The 20440-nt window shown below is 35.7% G+C and overlaps 1 protein-coding gene across 3 annotated transcripts in view; it reads left to right on the top strand.

Moving 5' to 3' along the window:
* The window catches only part of NLN (neurolysin), a 37247-nt gene extending 21550 nt beyond the window's left edge, over nt 1-15697 (top strand). For 2 of the 3 annotated variants that reach the window (XM_074569936.1, XM_074569935.1), the window contains 8 exons: nt 262-422; nt 1775-1910; nt 3896-4262; nt 5612-5813; nt 8873-9059; nt 10507-10635; nt 11151-11287; nt 14529-15286. In XM_074569936.1, coding sequence (XP_074426037.1) covers nt 262-422; nt 1775-1910; nt 3896-4262; nt 5612-5813; nt 8873-9059; nt 10507-10635; nt 11151-11287; nt 14529-14663 — 1454 coding nt within the window. In that variant the 3' untranslated portion in view covers nt 14664-15286. Of the gene's footprint in view, nt 1-261; nt 423-1774; nt 1911-3895; nt 4263-5611; nt 5814-8872; nt 9060-10506; nt 10636-11150; nt 11288-14528 lie in introns of all 3 variants that reach the window. The other variant, XM_074569934.1, reaches the window with a different exon arrangement.
* Nucleotides 15698-20440: the final 4743 nt, after the last annotated feature.

The following is a 20440-nucleotide window of genomic DNA, read 5'->3' on the forward strand; positions in this document are numbered from 1 at the left end:
ACAGACTTTTTTTTTTGTCATATTCAGTTTTTATCTGGTAGCTTTACATATATTTCTCTTTCATCACAAGTGTTTCCAATTTTTATTTTGCATGGTTGTGATTTGAAAAAGCTTTAGCAAATAGTTGTAAAAAGAGGGGCTATTCCCATAGAGATTTCCGATGTCAAATTAGATTGCAGCAAAACAAATGCAACAATCTCACAAAAAGAGAGGGAAGTGGATAATTCTGGTAAACATAGTTTATTAAATTGCATTCTATAGAAGGCCTTCCTGATGACTTTATTAAGAGTTTAGAGAAGACTGATGGAGACAAATATAAAATTACTTTAAAATATCCCCACTATTTTCCTGTCATGAAGAAGTGCTGCATTTCAGAAACCAGGAGAAAAATGGAATCTGCCTTTAATTCGAGATGCAAAGAGGTATGTTGTATTTTGACTGTTCTACAGGGTAAAGGCAGAGTTGAAAAATGGAGCTAGGCATTCAAATGTTAGATTTGAGTTCAAATATACTCTCAAGTACTACGAAAATCAAAACTTGCCAGTGTAATCTTTAACAGTTCCTTGTTCCTGTTTATTCTGGTATCTAAAGACCTTAGAAGTTGATCATCCACCTGTGTGTGTGTGTACCTATCCTAAAGTTTCAGTGGTGCTGTTAATATTTGCTCTTTTGCCAAATTTCCCTACAGTGTTCTGCAGCTACTTACTTTCCTCCCAGAGAAGGACATCTGATCGTAGCTTCTGTAGTACTTTGGGATTCTTCAGAATGAGGGATGTTATTTAAGCATACGTTTTAATTATAAAATACAGGTGATTAGATGTGAAATTAACACATTGCATATTGATGAGAATTTTAATGACATGTTAAAAAAAACCCCTCATTTTTACAAAAGACTGATTTAATTATCTGAAAACTAACTGGAAACATACTTTATAAAAAGAAGAAATAATTTCACAAATAATGTGTTTAACACTGATGAGACCAGGTATCTAGACAGGTACAAAAATAAGAGGATAGAAGGAGTCTCATTCAGGCAGTTTTGCCAACCATTTATTAGAGAACAATGGCAGGGTTGAGCTTTTATGCTGGGAAATGTGAAGGGTACAAGATAAGATAAAATGGCACCAACAACTGAACACTCTGCAAGTCAGAGGGATTTGCTGTTAAAACTGGGACAATCTTTGAACGTAGTGCTTGGAAACAAAACCCCTCCAGTTCTGGAAAAGTGAGATTTTTCAGGGAAAACCTTTAGCATAGTTACATTTTCAGCTTCCCAAGGATCCTCTACCACATTTAGGTCAGAGCCTGGGGTTTTTGTGTTTCAGATCTCTTTCTCTATTGTCAAAGTGGCAAGAGAGGGAAATTTGCGAACAAGCTTTGAATGTTGGCACAGTAGTTTTGCAGTCTGTCTTCACGATCTAATAAGCAATTAAGCCTGCTGTCAGCCATTTCCCTGTTATCTTTCACATTTAAATGATTGATAAAGGAAATAAACTCTTTGCAACAAATATTTGTTATTATCCTAAAAAGAAATGGTATATCTTTTGATTACTATAAACAGATAAATTATAATAGGGAGAGTAATGACTCAGATTAATGAGAAAACTAGCTACCTGCAATCAAATGCTGTGACAAAAGAATTGCAAGAATCTAGCTAAACTTACATTATCCTATATTTATATCTAAAAATATTTTATTTTAAATGTTTGCTGTTTCTTATGTTTGCATGCGTTTTCTGGTTTCACTCTACAAATTTGCCTCTCTTCTTTTCTAGGAGAACACAAAAATTCTTCAGCAATTGCTTCCACTAAGGGCAAAAGTAGCAGAGCTTCTTGGTTATAATACGCATGCCAACTTTGTTCTGGAGGTAAACACTGCAAAGAGCACAGATAACGTAACAGCCTTCTTAGGTTTGTTCTTATTTATAAACAATACTTTTATATCTGGTGTGGCAAAATAACTCCTTGGCCAAGATAAATTTAAATACATAATTAAGTCACAGTGTCCATCATGTTTAAATAGAAAAGGAATACTCTGTTGCCTCTGTTCTAGCATATATGTATATATATTATTTTTTTTAGACCATAGCTGTACAAATGTAATTACTCCAAAAAAGGGAAGCACGAGACAAATCTGAAAATAACTGCTTTGTGACAGCAAATATAGGCAAGTGGTTGTCTTTCTCTGCCCCAAAATGCACTTATGCTAATTTAGAACCAGAATAATGTGCAGCCTAAGCAATTTCTTCAGTTCAAGAGGCTGCGTCACAGTTGCAGCTTTTCATTCCCTTAGGTTAGCTGCAATTTTTTTGTGCCTCTGTAGCCTTAGTGTCTTTTTCTGATACAACTGCATTACAGTCTGTGATGATGCAACTTCCATGATCTGAATTAAAAAAATAAATCTGGAATGATAGATTAAATTTGGATTTCAAAACCCCTCTAATGGAATTTGATCTGAAAACAGAGATACCTTGAAAATTTTAAACAGACCATTTTATGAATTTATAGTCATCCTGTTGAACCTCAGTGGGCTCGCTCTTGTGCATAGACTTAACCTCTATTTTCTGGAATTATGTAGTTCCACAGAATAGTATGTGTTCCTTTATTAATGTGTCCTAAGAGACCACTTAGGATTGTATATTGATATATCATATAAATAAACCCCCCAAAATAATTTCGTACAGCAATAAAGTCTGTTTGGTGGAGGTTCACCTGTGCCTCTTAATTAACCTATAATTCTGACACATTTCTCCTGTTGTGGTATGAGCTTAGCTCCATATTTGGCAATACCAATTATTCATATGTTTGTCAATGTTAATTTTGATTTATAATTAAATCTTGATTTACCTGATTTTTTTAAGTAGTTTGGACTCTTTTCTATCCATTATATTTTTGTAATTCTAAATGGGCTTATATAATATTGTGGTTTTTTCATTTGTTTTGAAGGTTAATTAATTTAGAAGCTATTGTTGTGACTCTAACTTCTTACAGTATGAGATCATATACTTTTGTATTCATAAATATCATGTTTCATAGTAATTCTTGTAGAGAGAGAGTGTTCATCAAATTAATTGTCAGCTTTAATTTAGTTCTTTTGATATATCCTCAGCTACAGCCATGACAGTGTGATTTCCTTTGCTTCATTTTTTAAATCAATGTTCATAAGCTGATCTTACAGCTAGGAAGAAAAGCTTTCTGTTGTATGACATATTCTAAATTTAGCATAATATGAGCTGCAAACAGGATCTCAGTCATGTAAATGCATATTGTGCCTTACAGCCTGCCTAGAAACAGGGGTGGCAATTCCTGAATTTTACACTCTAGATACCAATAGTGAATGTTAACCTGAATTCTTAAGGAATCAAAAAGTGTCTGGTAGTCCAGAAATACTTACAAGAGAATAAGGACAGTTTATACTTTATGGGAGTTTCAGTAAGCTTAAATATTTTTATATTCAATATATTGGATTCATAGTGCTATGACCCTCTCTTGATCAAGAAAAGCTATATTGGAAAAAATTGGAATTATAGAGGTTAATAACCAGTGGCTTTGGTAGACTAGAAGCTAGCTATTGTATAGCCAAGAACTCTTTAATCTCTTGTTGTTTTATAGGACTGGTGTTACTTTCCATTCTGATGTCTTTGAAAAAGTCAAAATTTACCAAAACCCTCCACAGTACTGCTAGGCCTATGTGGACTCCTCTATTATTTATAACATGCCTGCAATTAAACCTCATTAAGACAAGAAAGCAGACAGTTTGCTCACTGTTATTCAACAAATAGCAAACTCCAGTGTCCACTCTTGGGGCATGTGCTTAAAGTTATGAGTGTATTTTGTAGGAAGACAGGTTATAGTAAGCAACACAGAAGTTGATTACAAGACAATCTTTGTTTCAGATGATTTGAGTAACAAGCTAAAGCCATTGGTTGAGGAAGAAAGGAAATTCATTCTAGATTTGAAGAAAAAGGAGTGTAAAGAAAGAAACTTTGACTATGATGGAAGAATCAATGCATGGGATCTTCATTATTACATGAACAAAACAGAAGAGCTGAAGTACTCCATAGATCAAGAAAAACTAAAGGAATATTTCCCAATTGAGGCTGTTACAGAAGGCTTACTGAATATTTACCAGAAGCTGCTGGGACTTGTATTTGAGAAAGTAGAAAGTGCTCATGTTTGGCATGACAGCGTTACTCTTTATACAGTAAAGGATAATTCAACAGGAGAAATGTTAGGGCAGTTCTATTTGGACCTTTACCCAAGGTAATTACGACTTATGTTTTACTTACGTGTTTAAGATGGAATGGGTCTTAGTGGGTTGTTGGTGTCGTTGAAATTAAATGCATTTGGAAGTAAATATTTGTCCCACTGGCAAGACTATTACTATGTTCATTAAGTTGTCCTCTGGACTGTTTTCAGATTGTTTACACTTTTTTTTGCAGTACTACAGTGTTTCTTGCTTATATTGGTTTATGAAGAATTACTACTTTGTTCATTTTCTGTAGTATTGCTGCCTAGTCAGTTGTCCATAATTTTTTGCCCCTATCAACTTTTCTCCTTCCTAACTGTAATATTGTGTTTTCAGTTTCATTTATGTTGAACTGTTACTCCAGTCTGTTAAGATCAATTATATTCCTGTTTGCCAAGTGTTCTTAGTTTCTCACAGTTCCTCTTTACACTTTATATGTGTATTTTGCACCCTGTTGTCCAGACTGCTGAAGAAAATATCAAATAGATCAGGACAAAGAATAGATTCCTATAGAGCATGCCTTGAAATGTACTTCCAGGTTGACCTCTGTAGCTGTCCAGCTGTCTTTGTAGCTATTTAGAACATCATCTGTGTTTTGTCAGAGATGAGGAGACTAGACTGATTTGACAGGATTTATTCTTAGCTAGTCCTTTTTGACTGTTTTTAGGTTTTCTTTTTTTAATTATTCTCTAGCAACTTATGAATTGGCTGATACCCTTTTCTAATATAAATTGACTTAAGGCCTCTCTGCATTAAGAAAATTTGGTTAGTCAATACAGTAGTACATAAATTGTTCTTTTCAAGATAGGCATGTTATCCTCTTCAGCTGCTTCCCCCTTTCTGTATGTCATGTGAACTGCTGAAACTATTTGTTAGTAAGACTCTTCTGACTAAATTACCCAGTTAACTACTCAGGTTTAGGGCAAGAATTTCAAAATAATTTTTCTTTAAACTTTTGGATCACACTGAAAATACAGTGAAATATATTTCTTTGTCTTCTGTAATGAAAGAAAAAAGTACTGCTTCAGAGGGTAGAACTTTGCCCTTCCTGTTACAGTAGCAGGTTAAAATAGAATTGACATTTAAAGCGTCTATACTTTGAGTATTTAAGTAAAAATCAGATTCTTGTAAATGATGCAGTGATTCTTAAACTGATGTGATTTAAGTACTGGGTGTTTTTCCCCTTGTGCTCTTAACAGAATCTTAAACTTAGTGAGTCTTAGAAGTCATGAAAAGATGTAATTTCTTTCTGTAAAGCTTTAAAGATGCACTGACTGATTGTCCCTGTTCTTGAGTAGTGTTCACCATTCTGGTGAGCAGGCTTGTGGTTTGAAGATAGTGTCTGATATATTTTTTTATACAGAGAGGGAAAATATGGGCATGCAGCATGTTTTGGTCTCCAGCCCGGCTGTCTTCTCTCTGATGGCAGCAGAATGATGTCTGTAGCTGCTCTGGTAACCAACTTCACAAAACCAGCATCAGGTCGCCCATCATTGCTGCAACATGATGAAGTAAAGACTTACTTCCATGAATTTGGTCATGTAATGCATCAGATATGTGCACAGGTTAGTGATGTTTCAATTCCAGTGTAACACTTAATTATTTCTCCGCTGTCTCAAAGCAAGGTATAAGTCTATTTTGGTGGTTTCTGATTTTAGTACGTATGCAGCTTTTTGATGAATTTTCAAAGTGGCAGGCAGGGACGGTGGTTGTTTTTCATTTTTATTTAAAACTACAGCAATGAATACACCTTCTTATGAAAAACATTTGCATAGGAACATATACTTTTGCATTTGCGCCATGCGGGTACCTCTGACGAGTGAATAGATCCGTGTGTAAGGTAAAGAAGTTGCTCAGTGGTGGCTTCTGTTACAGCTGTCAGATGGCTTTTTATTACTTCTAGTAGTCTGCTAGATCTTAGAAGGTTGCTGTACCTAGGAATGCAAATGATTTGTGGATCCAGATCACCTCCAGCATTTTGGCATTTAGGACTCTCGGGAGCAATCACTTGACATCAAAAGCATAAAACAGGACTTGCCTGAGCCATTGTATTTTCTGCTCTCCTATCTGACAGTCAGGGTTCTCACAGTGACCAGAAAGAAGCTAGTCTGCAGATTTTGCATCAAGATATGAATAAAGTTCTGAAATTGTTGGTTTAATTTTTACTTACATGAAAACTTGATTCTGCCAGATGATAAATTTATTATTGGCATAAAGAAAATTTTGTGTTTCAGAGAGAGACAAGTTTCAGTATTTAGTCACCCAGAAATTCATACAATTATGTACAAAGCCAGACATTATGCAGCACTGCTTTCATCTTCTTTATAAACAAGTACCAACTAATAAAATCAGAGAAATATGGCACACGTAAGATTCTAATTCTTGACCTTGAGCCTAGAGACAAGGACTGCAGAATAAAGAGACAAAGTCATAGAAATCCATGTATTAAACCCATAATTAGACAAATTACATTCAAGCAAACTTCAGAACAAGTAGCTAGACTTGCTTAGATATTTTTGCATCATGTTGAAAGTAGAAATATATTGATTATTTGATCATCTTCAGCCTGAGACAGGTATTTCTGAGCTGAGAAACTGAGAACTAAAATCTTTTTCTTTTGAACTATCTGGAAGATGTTTATAAATGAGACACATTCAGCATTGGTACAAAATTGACCGCAACATTTTGATGCCAATGAGGATGTGCCTGGGTCTTGCCTAGCCCCTTCTGGGCAGCACAAGACAACAATTCCAATGCATACGTACTTCACTTGCTGTGGAATTGCTCTCAAGTCAGGGACGCCTGCCTTCCAGTGGTCTCTCCCACTACTGGGGGGCTTTCTGCATGCATAGGTACTGTGCTTACTGCTGTTGTATTTTATGTAACTTGTTATTTGCATATCTGCAATAACTTGCTAGTCCCATATAAGAACACCCTGTCCTCTAGGATTTGTGTGTGCAAAGTACTGTCTTGTTTCATATGATGATTTGTTTAAGTATGTTAAAACTCAAAAACCAAAAAAAAGAAATTCAAAGGGTACACAGAGATCAGACTGGGTGGGAATCTGTGAGCTGCTGGTAAAGGTCAGCTTTTGGAGACTGATACTCCTTGTAATGTACTGGGGATCTGCTGGGAAGTGAGATATCAGGGCAGGAAGGGGATCTGTTTATGCCATTAGGGAAGGAAAGTTATTCAAGTACCTAAACCAAATGTCTCAATATTTTTTGTTAGCATGGTTCATTCGTGTATGGGTAAATGAGGATATCTGGAGGCCAACCAAATCTTACACTCCTCTTGCCTTTTGCTCTAGCCACTTCTATCACCATTTTTTCCCAACTGTTGCCTCCTAGCTTTTTTTCATACCTGCTATTCAGCAAGTACAGTAAGAAGGGCTGGGCTGTGACAGCTATGGATTTGAGTAACCCACAAGTGTAAATGAAGGCAAATGTTTTTCTCCTTTGCTGCTGTTCTTCTGAAGACATGCAAGAAAGATATATGCATGTGACACAGTTGTCAGTTCAACATATGTCCTATATTACACATGCATTTTTTTTTTTGTAACCCTGCAAGAAAGTAAATTTAAAAGCCAGTACTCCTCTGGGCATCTATTCCCCAATGGAGGACAGAACCTAAGAATATCTAGAGCTCTTAAAGAGGGTGTTTGGGAAACAGAGAAGTCTCTTTTTCTTTTAGCTCTTGAAATGTTTTGTCAGAATGTTGCTGAGAAGGGAAGAACAATAAAATTGGGTCAGCAAGAGGAGGTAGACTTATTACAAGACAAGTGTGGTGTGAGATCAAGTAATTTCTGTTGGCATTTGAACAACTGTCTTTCAAAAGTGACTGTTTCTTTTTAGAAATATTTTGGGTTTGGAATATATTTTAATGAAGATTTTTAACTGTACAAATTCTTCAAAATTAGTATCTGAAAGAGGCTTTTTGAACATGAAGTGTTTGGTAATACTGAAGTGAAAAATAAAAAAGCTCTAGTGTGCTTGGCTTTCAGAAGGAAGATTCTTCTGTAAGTGATTGTGTCAGATTTGGAGACCTTTTCATGAAAAAAGTTGCTAGGATTCATTTCTTTCAGGCCATGTATTACTGGCTAAAAAAATTATGCTGTATGTAAACCATATGTCTTATGAATGAAGACAGACAGGACAAAGCTTGGATAAGTTGGTCAAGTAAAATCTTTGGATCAGTGCAGTAGACTGTAATACAATAAGCAATTTTACAAGTGTATAATTGGAGTTTATTATTTTACTTTGGGGTAATATAGCAAAATTTTATAACAAATTACAAATCATATCATTGTCATAAGACAGCATGGAAACATTTGTATTGCTGTCATAACCTAAAAGGTAAAAATCAATAAGAAAACTGAAATACTGTTTCACACCAGTAGAGAATGCAGTAAATAACTACCGAGTAATCGATTTTTTTGAATGGCAATAGTCCTATATCTGAATTTTTGCCCTCCTTTTTTTAAAATTAATTTTTTATTATCATTGATGACCTGTTCAAATGATTCCTTTTGTGATTAACACTGAAATTTTGGTATATGAAAGTTTATATTTTGCTAGAAATCCTTGCTTCAATTTTCATTTAATACAGTGGCTTTTCCTTTTAGACTGATTTTGCTAGGTTTAGTGGAACTAATGTGGAAACAGACTTTGTAGAAGTACCTTCACAAATGTTTGAGAACTGGGTGTGGGAAAAAGAACCACTACAGCAAATGTCAAGACATTATAAAGATGAGAGCCGTGTTGCAGACACTCTCCTTGAGAAACTTGCTGCCTCTAGACTGGCTAATACAGGTATCTCTCTCCCCTCTCCCCCCCCAGTTTATGTATAAAAATATATAATGAAAAAAATTGGTGGGAAACAATGAAGGCAAATACAACAAGCCCAATAAATTTCTTCTATGTGTACACTTATCACCATCTTTGTAGGTTTATTTGCGTGGATAACACCATTATCCAGCCAGGCTGGATGAGGCTTTGAGCAGCCTGGTCTAGTGGGAGGTGTCCGTGCCCAGGGCAGGGGGGTTGGAATTAGATGATCTTTAAGGTCCCTGCCAACCCAAACCATTCTGTGATTAGGAAAGGCTATGATGACAGATACCATTGTTTGCAGGAACTGTAGCAGCTCTGATTTTCCAGGCTACCCACAGGACTAAAATACTTTTGCATTTCTCTCCATATGACTCTTTTAGCTACCAACTTCACTCTTTTAAAATTGGGGGGAGGTGAGGGAAGAGTTTTCTCTGGTTTAGGTGTTTTTTCGGGTAGCCCAGGGCAGGCACTGTGCGTGAATATAGTGTTGTATTTTCTACATATATTGTCTACATTTGATTTGCACATGTCACTTGACAGGCATGAAAGCTGTTTGCAAATGTACTGAACATACACGGCATATCCCAGACAGAGGTGTTGTAGTCATGCCTTGCTCAAACAACCTCTTAACTTCTCATTCCAGAACCTTAAGTCCATGTTCTCCACCCTCACAGCAGATATACTGCCTTCCCAACCTAAGGTCCTAATTCTCTTCTTCTTCCACATCTTGTAGCACCTTATATGTATCTCCAAACCAAGATTGTGATCTCCTGTCATTACCTGTTATCTCATTATTCTGTCACTCTCACCCCTCTGTCTCTGTAATCAGGACTCCCCAATATCATAGTCTTACCCATTTTAATGACAATTTGTCATTAAAACACTGCTGTTTGTTTCATACTGCTTCTCTATCCTGAACAAGAAGTTCCTGTCCTTCTGGCCTCTACAGGCACTGTAGCTACATAAGCATTTCATCTGAGTAAAGGTTTACATCTTGTAACTTCTTCAAAAAAGCCTACAGCAGCTGCAGTAGCAGTTCTTGCTGTTCTTTGAAGTGTCTTAGGGTAGATACACTTACTATAATCTGTGAAAACCCTGAATGAAGTGGTATACTGGAAGTGAAGACAGCTGAAAATATAATTTTAAATACCGAAATTTGCTTTTAAAATATCTGCTTTATTTCGGTTTTGATCTGTGAGGAAAATAACATTTGAAAAGACGGAGCCTGTAATGAGAATTCCTTTATTAAAAATATGCTCCTCGGCTTTTTGTAACTGAAGTAATTCAGATGGAAATGACATACCTCCAAGTTTTTTCCATAGTTAAAATTCTAATAATTTAGAATGCATGTTGAGATCTTTAAATTAAAGGTGCTAAAGAAACTCCAGCTACTTTGAAGATAGTTAATTAAATATTCTTACACAATTAGGCCTTTTAACCCTCCGTCAGATTGTTTTGAGCAAAGTTGACCAGGCACTGCATACAAAGCCATCTGTTGACCCAGCAGATGAATACGCTAAACACTGCACAGAGATTCTAGGAATTCCTGCCACCCCAGGTATGTCAGTATGAAGCTTTTATATAGCATGTCCAAATGGTTGATTAAACATACCTTTCTTTCCTAATAATGTTTGGTATACAAAAAAGCCAAGTTGTTGTTTATTAAAAAAAAATACTTCATAAAAAACTGCTTTATAAAAATCTACTTTATGAACCTGAAATAATTACTTTGAAACTTGGGGTGATCTTAATCATGTCTTCTGAAGAAAGATGAAGGTAAATATAAAACTTAACTTTTTGCAGGTTATAGTTTAGAGTGACATGATGTGAATACCATTTTAGATGTGTCACATCTCTGTTGGATGTGCAACTAGCCTAAAATGGGAAAATGAGTTTCCTGTAGTCAACAGAATACGGCCAATACTTTTAGAGGCATACTCAGACCCTTTATGTTAGAAGTTTCAAAGTAGTTGCTACAAATTCCTTAATTTATTCTTAATGTTGAAGTACATTATACATCAAAAAAATAACTGCATTTGATTTAAATAAATTAATGTTAATCTACTTTTCAAGGAACAAACATGCCAGCTACTTTTGGACATCTGGCAGGTGGTTATGATGGTCAATACTATGGGTACTTGTGGAGTGAGGTGTTTTCCATGGACATTTTTTATAGCTGCTTTAAACAAGAAGGAATAATGAATCCAAAGGTACGTGATGAATGCTTTTTAATAAAGATTTTTGTTGCACTTTGTCTCTGAAAACATACTTGTTATAATCATGATCCATAGGTATAACATCTCAAGTACTACTTCTGTACCTGTCAAGTTCAGATCAACAACAAAAAAAGTGTATAAATAACTTAATTACTTTAGAAATATTATCTTAAAATTTCCAAGAGCACTTGGATTTTAATACAATTATTATGTATTCAATATTATGTTATGACACCTTTAAGGAGTTGTATTGCATTGACTAATGCCTTCCTCTTTAATTTTAGACTGAAAAACCATATTCCTCCATAGCAAGAGCAGATGTGTATTTTTCTGCTGTGAAAGCTGTATGATAATGATGCTCTGTTTCCATTAATAGTACCTCAAGTGTGTGGTACTTTTATGCAGTTGTTGTTATTTAGAAAACTGAATTTGTTTTGGTCTTTCTCTTTCACAGCACAGCATAACTCGCAAATTTTTTTTTCCTCTTTAGTTTTTCTCTCAAGTGGCTTTTGAAGTTCAAATCATTGACAGGTTCTGGATTTACTGGGCTTTTTTGCCCCATGTGTAATTCTCCAGCCTCTTCTGCCTCCAGCAGAAAGAAAGGATAGTTAGTGATGCAGTTAGTAGTCCTTCCAATTCTCACAACCTTTTTTATTTTTCAGAGATTATAGTATTAGACTTGTGAGTTGAGATGCTGCAGTTCTATCACGGGAAAGACCTTTCAGTGTTCTTGATCCTCTTATCTGTCTGCTGGATTCAGCAGCCAGCACTAGTTCTTCCCTTCAGTAAATGTGTACGAGAGAAGTAAAGGAGGGAGCAGAAATTGCTTGACTTTACTGTTCCTCTCATGGAATTTGCCTTCATTCCTCCTGTTCCTTATCACAGCAACCAGAACTTCTAGAACTGTCCCTCGCTCTAGAGGGTGGAGAAAGAAAACAAGATCAGGCTTTGAGCTTGGCGAAGAGAGAAGTCCCAGAGGAGAGGGGGTAGGGGCTAGAAAACTGATGCAGTTGTTAGGCCAATAAAACCCAAAAGGGCGTTTATGAAGAAAAGCAGCAAACTGGATAGTTTGAGAGGAGAGGTGATGAAAGATTTGGAGATCATTCTTCCTTATTCAATGCCAATGCTGTCACTCATAAATAAGAGCAGGAGAAAAGAAATGGCAAGTTAAATGAGAGAATAAAATAACTTTTTAATAAAATGCTGTTCATATCTTAAAAATGGCATTTGGGGAGGGGTCAGACTTGCTGGGATTTCTTAATGGTTTGCAGCTGGGAGAGCTGGTGCCACACTTGTGGCACTTTGTGACAGTTCCCTATTCTGACACACTCACACCTCCCTACTCTCAAAATTCTTTTCTGAATGATTGTAAAGTCAAAACCCTAAGATACAATTTGCTGGAATTGCTCTGTCACCTCTACTTCTCCTGAGGGATGAAAGTGCCTTTTCTTCTGAATTTTTGGTGGGGATTTTTATTTTCTTTGTCTGTATGCTAGGAGTGAATATTTGCTATGGTTCAGCTACAAGGCACCTAGTGCCTCTTTGAATGTGATGCCTGCTGTCCAGGCTAAGAAGTGAGGAGGAAAAATGATTATTTGTGTCAATTGCTCTCTAGCATATGTGTGTGCACACACACTTTGCTTGAATGCTGATATAACTTCAGGGGTAATTCTGTGGAGATTTTCCCTCCCTCTTCAGAGCAATGCTGTCTTCTCAAATTGGTTCTTCTTCCTCTTATTTGCATTCCATGCAAGTGTAATGGAGTTCCACAGGATGGGACAAACAATCTTTTATAAACAAATACTAGACACTAGTATGATTTTTGTAGTTACATATTTTTCATTATATTCTAGATTTAGACTAGTCTTCAGAACAGCAGGAAAGGAAAACGGCTATGGTATTATGTCTAGGGCTTTTAGAAATTTGGCTTACCTCTTCCTGTTAGAAAAAAACCTCTCTTCCTGTTTTGAGCAAGTTACAGAAACTAGTTTCAGAGACTGTATTTATAAAAATTCTTCATCAAACACTTAATTCTAACTTCATTGGTTGTCACACTCCTCAGTTCTTGCACATTATCTGAAATGATCTCCAGTCTCCCTAGAACTGAGCAATGTGCTGGCTCTGGAGAGACAGCAAGGACTCAAGTCTACTCAAATAACACTTTTAAACTACAAGGAACAATATCTTCATTTGCTGCTGATGCTCAGGAAACCAAGGCAAATAGCAAAGTATAAGCAAAGCTTCAGTGCATTGGGTAGTTTTGGGGTTTTTTTGCATTTTAGTTTTTTCCAGTTGTTAATTCAGACAATGCAATTGGTATGCTGTTAAGTCATGGAAGTCCATCAAGTTAAAAAGACCTACACTTGTTTTTGCAGCACAGCTATCAGGAAGCATGTAGTCCTGTAATCACATAGCTTCGACGCGTGGGGGAAGTATATATGTGTATATACAGTGACTAAAAGGAAGAACATTGTTTCCTCAATATCAGAAGCATCTGGAACATCTGCATGCAAAATAATATTTTTCTGATTGATAGTCACATCTCAGAAAGCCCAAAATTCTCCAGATATGTTCTTTAAAATATGACCTCTTGTTAAGAAAGTCCTCATTACTTACTGTTGTCTCTGAAGCTTGGTTTATTCTTTTTAAAGGATTCCATTCTATCTGAAGTAATAATGTTTCTTCCTCAAAATAAAACCTGAGTTAAGTCTCTTATGTTAAGATACTGTAATAGGGGAGTTAGATATGTTTGTGTATTATATGTATATAATATGTGTGTATGCGCCATGTTATTCCTCAATGCTACATCTATCTATCTCTGAACTATCATCTCTGCTGTCCAAAGAGACATTAAGGAAAGAGAAATCATCAATTAAGAGAGAATGGATGTTAGGTTCCTTTTTCCTGCCCATCAGTCATGGGTACAATCCATCACTGAAGTTTGTGTGGAGGTTGTGCGTGCGTTATGCTTTATAGAATGTCTTTCAGACAAGTTGTGACTGTAACTTCCAAAACAGTGTAAAACCACGAGAAAAGGGATTTCTTCGTGAACAGGTTGAATTTCTGCTTCAGCAGATCTAAATTATACTTGTGGTGTATCCTGATTTGATATCAAGAAAATCTGGAAGGAGAGAAGGTATTTAATCATGAGTAGATTTGTAAATATGCAACAAATACAGAAAAGAGGCAGTTCGCAAGATAAGAAATACTAACATTCTGCTTTACCTTTTATCAGGCTGGTATGAAATACAGAAACCTCATTTTGAAACCTGGAGGATCTTTGGATGGGATGGATATGCTACAAAATTTCTTGGAGCGTAAACCAAGCCAGAGAGCTTTCTTATTGAGTAAGGGATTATGTGTTCAGTAAAATTATGGTTCCTTTGTAATGGCATATAAGTATGGAATGAACTGGAAATGTCAGTGTATTTCACATCTTAACTATGTAGCACTTCTAGGGAAATTGGGTCAATTTTTGATGATTTTTTTAAATTGTATAAATAAAAATGTAACTTTTAAAAATTGCATAGGACTACAAAATTCAACACATCAGGGAAAAAAATTCTGAGATGTGCAGAAGATGAGGAATTTGGATGGTGACTTTTTTGAATTGTTATGAAATAGTACTAATCAGTATGGGGAGTTGATGCTATGTTTCTCTTAATAAATTCACTTAAACTATGTCTTGTGAATGAATTTAAAAACTGTGGGGGGAAAAAAGGACACTATCAGCAATAAAAGAAACAGATTCATTCTTATTCTGTATTCTTCTATTGTATTGATGGCTAAAAAATGTCTTTGATGGAGAGGAAGTGTGTTTGATTTCATCATGGTTTGGGTTCAGTCTAGCTTCCTGACAAATTTCAAGACTGAGAACCTGCCTTTACAGTTTGGTTTGTTTTTTACTTTACGACAGACATTTGTGTGATACTTTTAGACTTCATTCTGATGCATGTTAAATTTTTGTATCATTTATACTTATACAGCGTAACTAAAAAGAGAAAAAACCCTACCCTGTCGGCTACCCTTTCCTTCCCTTTATTGAGGAAAACCAGCCAAAATCTATGACCTTGGCAGTTCTTCCACCACTTTTTCTTTTTTCTTGATGATCACAGATCAGGTCTTTGTTTTCCAAATTAGATCAACACAGGCACTGAAAAGTTATACTTGAGCAATTATAATGGTTTCAGTTGATTTGTGAAGTATTTTGAGATACGTATAAGGAAGGCAGGGGAGAAGATATCCCCAGTGGGAAGGATCATAGTAAATCCAAGATTTTCTTAGTCCTTTCCAGTGTGGCATGCACAGGTGCTACAAAAAAAAGCTTCATAGATTTAATAATTTCAGCCATGGGAGTGTGAAAATGATTGAGGAATTATTTTGCAGTATTTCTGCAAGATCAGGAAAAATGAGTCTTACAAGCCAATTCTACACCACCCAAATAAAACTGTGAATCCAAGTGCACTCTTCTTGTCTTTAGATATCAAACCACTTTAGATATCAAGCCACTTTGGTTTTTGGTATTACAGCATGCATAAGAACAAACTTTAATTTTGCTTACTAGCTAATGTATTTTAGACATTTGAACCATAGCTGTAAATGTGGTTGGTATTTTTATTTAGTTGCGCAACCACAAAGTAAGAAAATGTGCCTGATAGACTGAAAAGACTTCCTCTTTTGCTAGCAAAAGAAAACTGAAAGTATTCACTTTGGGTCAAATTTTTGTGTTAAGGGGAAAAACCCACAATTTTGATTGTTCTGTTGAAACTGTATATCTGTGTCTTTTTCTTTTAAAGCATTTAAACTTGGGGGGGGAAAAAAGGAGCTTAATTGGTTTTTGAATGGAAAATTTAACAGGACTTATTTTTGAACCACACTAGTTAGGGGTGTGAGGAAACATAAATATTTGTAGCCAAACATATTAACTATGTAGTCTTAACCAGAGCATGTAATTAATTAATTTCTAACTTGTCATAGTCAGTTACAGTTTTAGACTGTAGTTCTGCTGGGTCATTAAAATGCAATACATGAAAATCACATATATGATAACATCTTGAATGGTATTCAGAACAGCTGTAGAGGAAAATTGAGGAAACTGATGGATGCAAGATTATCCTAAAACCTGTGAATTTTGCCTAGATTAATTTCCCTTACTTTCTGACTGGATTTTCAAGTATTTTACTTTCTTTTTAAATGTGTTTAAATTCTTGTGATCCTATCTTATCAAATGGGTTTTTCCCTTCACACTGTAATGATAAGCTCTGATGAACTAAAATGTTGTAAAAAATACACTAAGTGATACTTTCCAAAAATGAATCTGCTAATCTAAGCAATGGAACCTGTATTGCAAAGGAAAATGCAGTTTTTATTTTACAGCTGGTAGGCATATTTCTACATGAGGGAGACCTTTCTCTGCATAAACTAGCAGTCTCAGATCAAGATAAATAATTGCAAATGCAGTAATTATAAAGAAAAATACGTGATGATAGAAAGTTATGCAATTATTTAAAAGTTAGATTTAGGACAGTACTGATGCTAATGGTGATAATTTAATTGACTGACTTATTTTCCTGTTCTTTAGAGAGTGTGTGTGTGTTATATATATATAGTAACTAAGGTACTGAAGTGCAGGAGAGTGTCTGCTATTACATGTATGTGAAAATGCGTACATGATTGTACAGTTATGTTAGCATCAGCTGGTTATCCATATGTGTAGGGAGGAGAAAAACCTAGACCACACTGTGACCACAAACGAAAGTGTTATGTTCTATACCTGTCCCAAAGAATAAGATTTTTTTGTAATTTGTTTTTTTAGAAGCCGATTCCCTCAGACTGTAATTAAGGCAGTAATTAAGGCAGATCATCTTATGGCTGAAATCGCACTCAACACAGAAGGCTAATGGGTACATTCTGATGTGTTTCTGAAACATCTTAATGCGGTAACATATCAAACTTGTCTGCTAATTTTTATATTGGTTTCATGGAGCCTTCTGAATCAAGTTCATGTTCACAGTCCTTATTGTAAAGACCTGATCTTGGAATGGAAACGATAATCTGGAGAAAGACATCTTTTCTGGTTTTGCAGCTCTCCATCATAGGCATGAAACTTTGTCTGTATAGGAAACAACTTATTCTGATGCTATTCCAAGGCTGTGACATAAAGTCCCTCAAGAAAACAGGGAATACCGCTACTGCTTTGGAAACATGAGTTAATTGCCTTGACACTGCACAGAAAGAATCACATACATTTAAATGTGCCAAGAGTTAGGTATCTGGCAAAATCCAGCCTATTCTGGAGTTGCTAGACCCATACTTCCACTGAATTAAATTTCAAAACAGCAAAAGCCTGTGTTTATTCCAGCCCAACTTGAAGTATTCACTGCAATTAATAAAAAAGTAACTTGTAGTCTTAGTCTGTAACAAACAGTGGCCTTTCCAACTTAGTAATGTATCTTTTTAGAATTTCATTGTATTTGGGATGAAATTTTTCCTCTTGTCAGAAATTCACAGTGGACTTTGGCTGGCTTCACAGCAGAAGCTCCAAATGAAAGGCAAAGGGTAAAATGGGAGACTCGTGAGAGAGTGGTAGTAACCGCTCAGGAAGTGGATAACAGGCAATGGCTTTCTCATTCTGCTCCTTCACTGCAAAAGAGTTGGCCAGGCAACTGGGTCACAAGATGGCTACGTGACGGCCTCAGCAGCCCCTGCTGTAAGCTGTCTGATATAGGTCCAGCACATAGGCTGTCTCTGCATTGCTTGCAAGTCGTGTGGTCAAACCTAAATGGTAAAAGCAGTTTGAAGAAAATGTTTAAACTTTGCTCTCTGAGCTGTGGTGGCTATCAGTTGTTAGGCTGACTCAATAAAGAGAGCACTAAGATGTAGAGAGTCCATGTTTGTAGTGGTGGGTGGAGTATGGACTGTCACTTGAGTTTCTAATGCTACTACAGTTGGTTTTCCTGTACAAATAGTTCTCTGTTGCATGTCATTAATATAACAATGTTGCAGAAAAAAAACCTTGGTAATTTTAATCACTAATCAGGGTCAGTCAACTAGCAACCTTGTTTGACAAACAATTTTATTAAGCCCCATTTTAAAAGATAATCAGGCAACAACTAATTCTAATGGCTGTAGTCATTTGGTATGGGAGAAGTAATATTACTGCAACAAGAAGTGAGTCACGAGGTCAAGATCTCAGCTTCCTCTCTGGAAAATGAAACAATTTCCAAGTAACCTTCAGAGGTAGTGGGGGGCAGTTAGGTTAAATAGAGATTCCTGGTGGGGTTTTCCAGGCGTGTAGAGCTGGTTGCATAGTGAATGGTTACTGACAGGTATTAGAGAGGCTAGACATCAGGAGGTTCTATGGTAGAACAAGTCAAAGGAAAAGGAAGGCAGGCAGTAAGGGAAAGGATGAAGTTGGAGAATGGTGTTTTGACAATAATTGTAGAACGGTTGAAGTAGGTGTCAGAGGCAGATACCAGGAAAAAGACATTAGCTTAATTCATACTGATTTGTGAAAGGCTACTGAATGCTTTTCATTGTTTTATGAATTAGAAACAAGACATGCTCGTCTACGAATAGATTTCTTATCTTTTTATTTGCATGCCAAAGAACATGAGATTTTGCGCCAGCTTGCTACTTGAATACTTGTGCTTCTTCCTGACATCTGGAGATTAATTTTTGTTTCACCACTATTTTCTTCATTAATGTATTTTAAATAATTGTTTCTCATGGTGGAAGGAAAAAAGTGTCATATTACGGAGGAATTTCAGTTTGTGGGGCCTATGATGGAAATTCTGTGTAGCTAATCATCATTAGCAGTTGTAAAAAGTGTAGATGATTCAAAAGACATGGTACAAAACAACAATCAATCTATTTTAGGCCTGATTACGATAGATAAAGACAAATTAATTAAATGATTTGGAAGTTAGCGGTTGCCTAGAAACCAATAATCGTGACCTAATTTTGTTCAGTATTGAATAACAGAGGATAGACTCAACCAATACTTGCTTGCAGTATACTCCTGATGAATTAAAAAGGTTAAAGATATCAGTGCTAAGAGAACCAATGAGCAAAATTATTGGAAGAAGAATTGTGAATGAGAAGTGCTATGTCTTTAAAATTCAGTTGGCCCAAATCTCACAATTTCAAAACTTAAAATTTTTTGAGAACAATTCTGACTAAGAACCAATCTATTTACCAGTAAAAACAGCAATTAAAAATAAACAAAACGGAAGTGGAGGATCAGGAGTAGGAAATAGTAGGAAATGAGGAATTGTGAAGTGTTAAAAATTATAAAGAAAGCTAAGACTGTCAAGAAAAAGAAAACAAACATGGATTAAAGTATTATAGCCAATAAGTTGTATAAATTAATGTTTTTAGAACTAATAAATCTCATTTGTATTACAGACCCTTTACTAGGTGGAAATGCTAACATTGCAAATGACAAACCCCACAATGTTTACTTACTGTTTCTCTTCTGCATTTAGAAAGAAGCAACATGATGTAATCATATCATATGAGAACAATGGGGTACTTTCCAGTCCATTATTAAGTGAGGAGGATATTAAACAACACCTACTAAGAATAAACATTTTTACATGAGTAGCTTTTACTAACTTGCACTCTACAAACCTACAAGAATTGGTGGTCAGGCATTTTTTACCAGTGCTGTTAATCTTGGGACACCGAGTATATGACATTGTACTAGAACAACGCTAATGAGTTCCAGCGTTCAAAAAGAGCAAATAGGTGACTATTGGTCACATAGCTTGAAATCTATCTTCAGCAAAAGAAGAAATATGGTTCTGTTGCTGAAGAATTAAACAATGAGTGTAATTCATACAGTGCAAGAGGTTTTATGAAAAACAAGTTTTGTCAGACAAGCCTGATATAATAATTTATGCCCATTACAAGCCTGATGAAGGTGACTGTAGAGAGATGTAAGGGGTATTTGACTTAGTTCTGTCTATTTTCATTTTAAATAACACTATATCGTGTCAATAGAGAACTATAAATACGATACTATTAGGGCTATAGATATCTATACTCTTAGTATAGATACTAATAGAGCTAACTATTCTCAGAGAGTAATTGTTAGTGTAGCATTATCGTTGAACGGGGTACAGTGATCTAAGAGCTTCAGGGATC

The sequence above is a fragment of the Larus michahellis genome, chromosome Z (assembly GCF_964199755.1).
Source record: "Larus michahellis chromosome Z, bLarMic1.1, whole genome shotgun sequence".
Lineage (NCBI taxonomy): Eukaryota > Metazoa > Chordata > Aves > Charadriiformes > Laridae > Larus > Larus michahellis.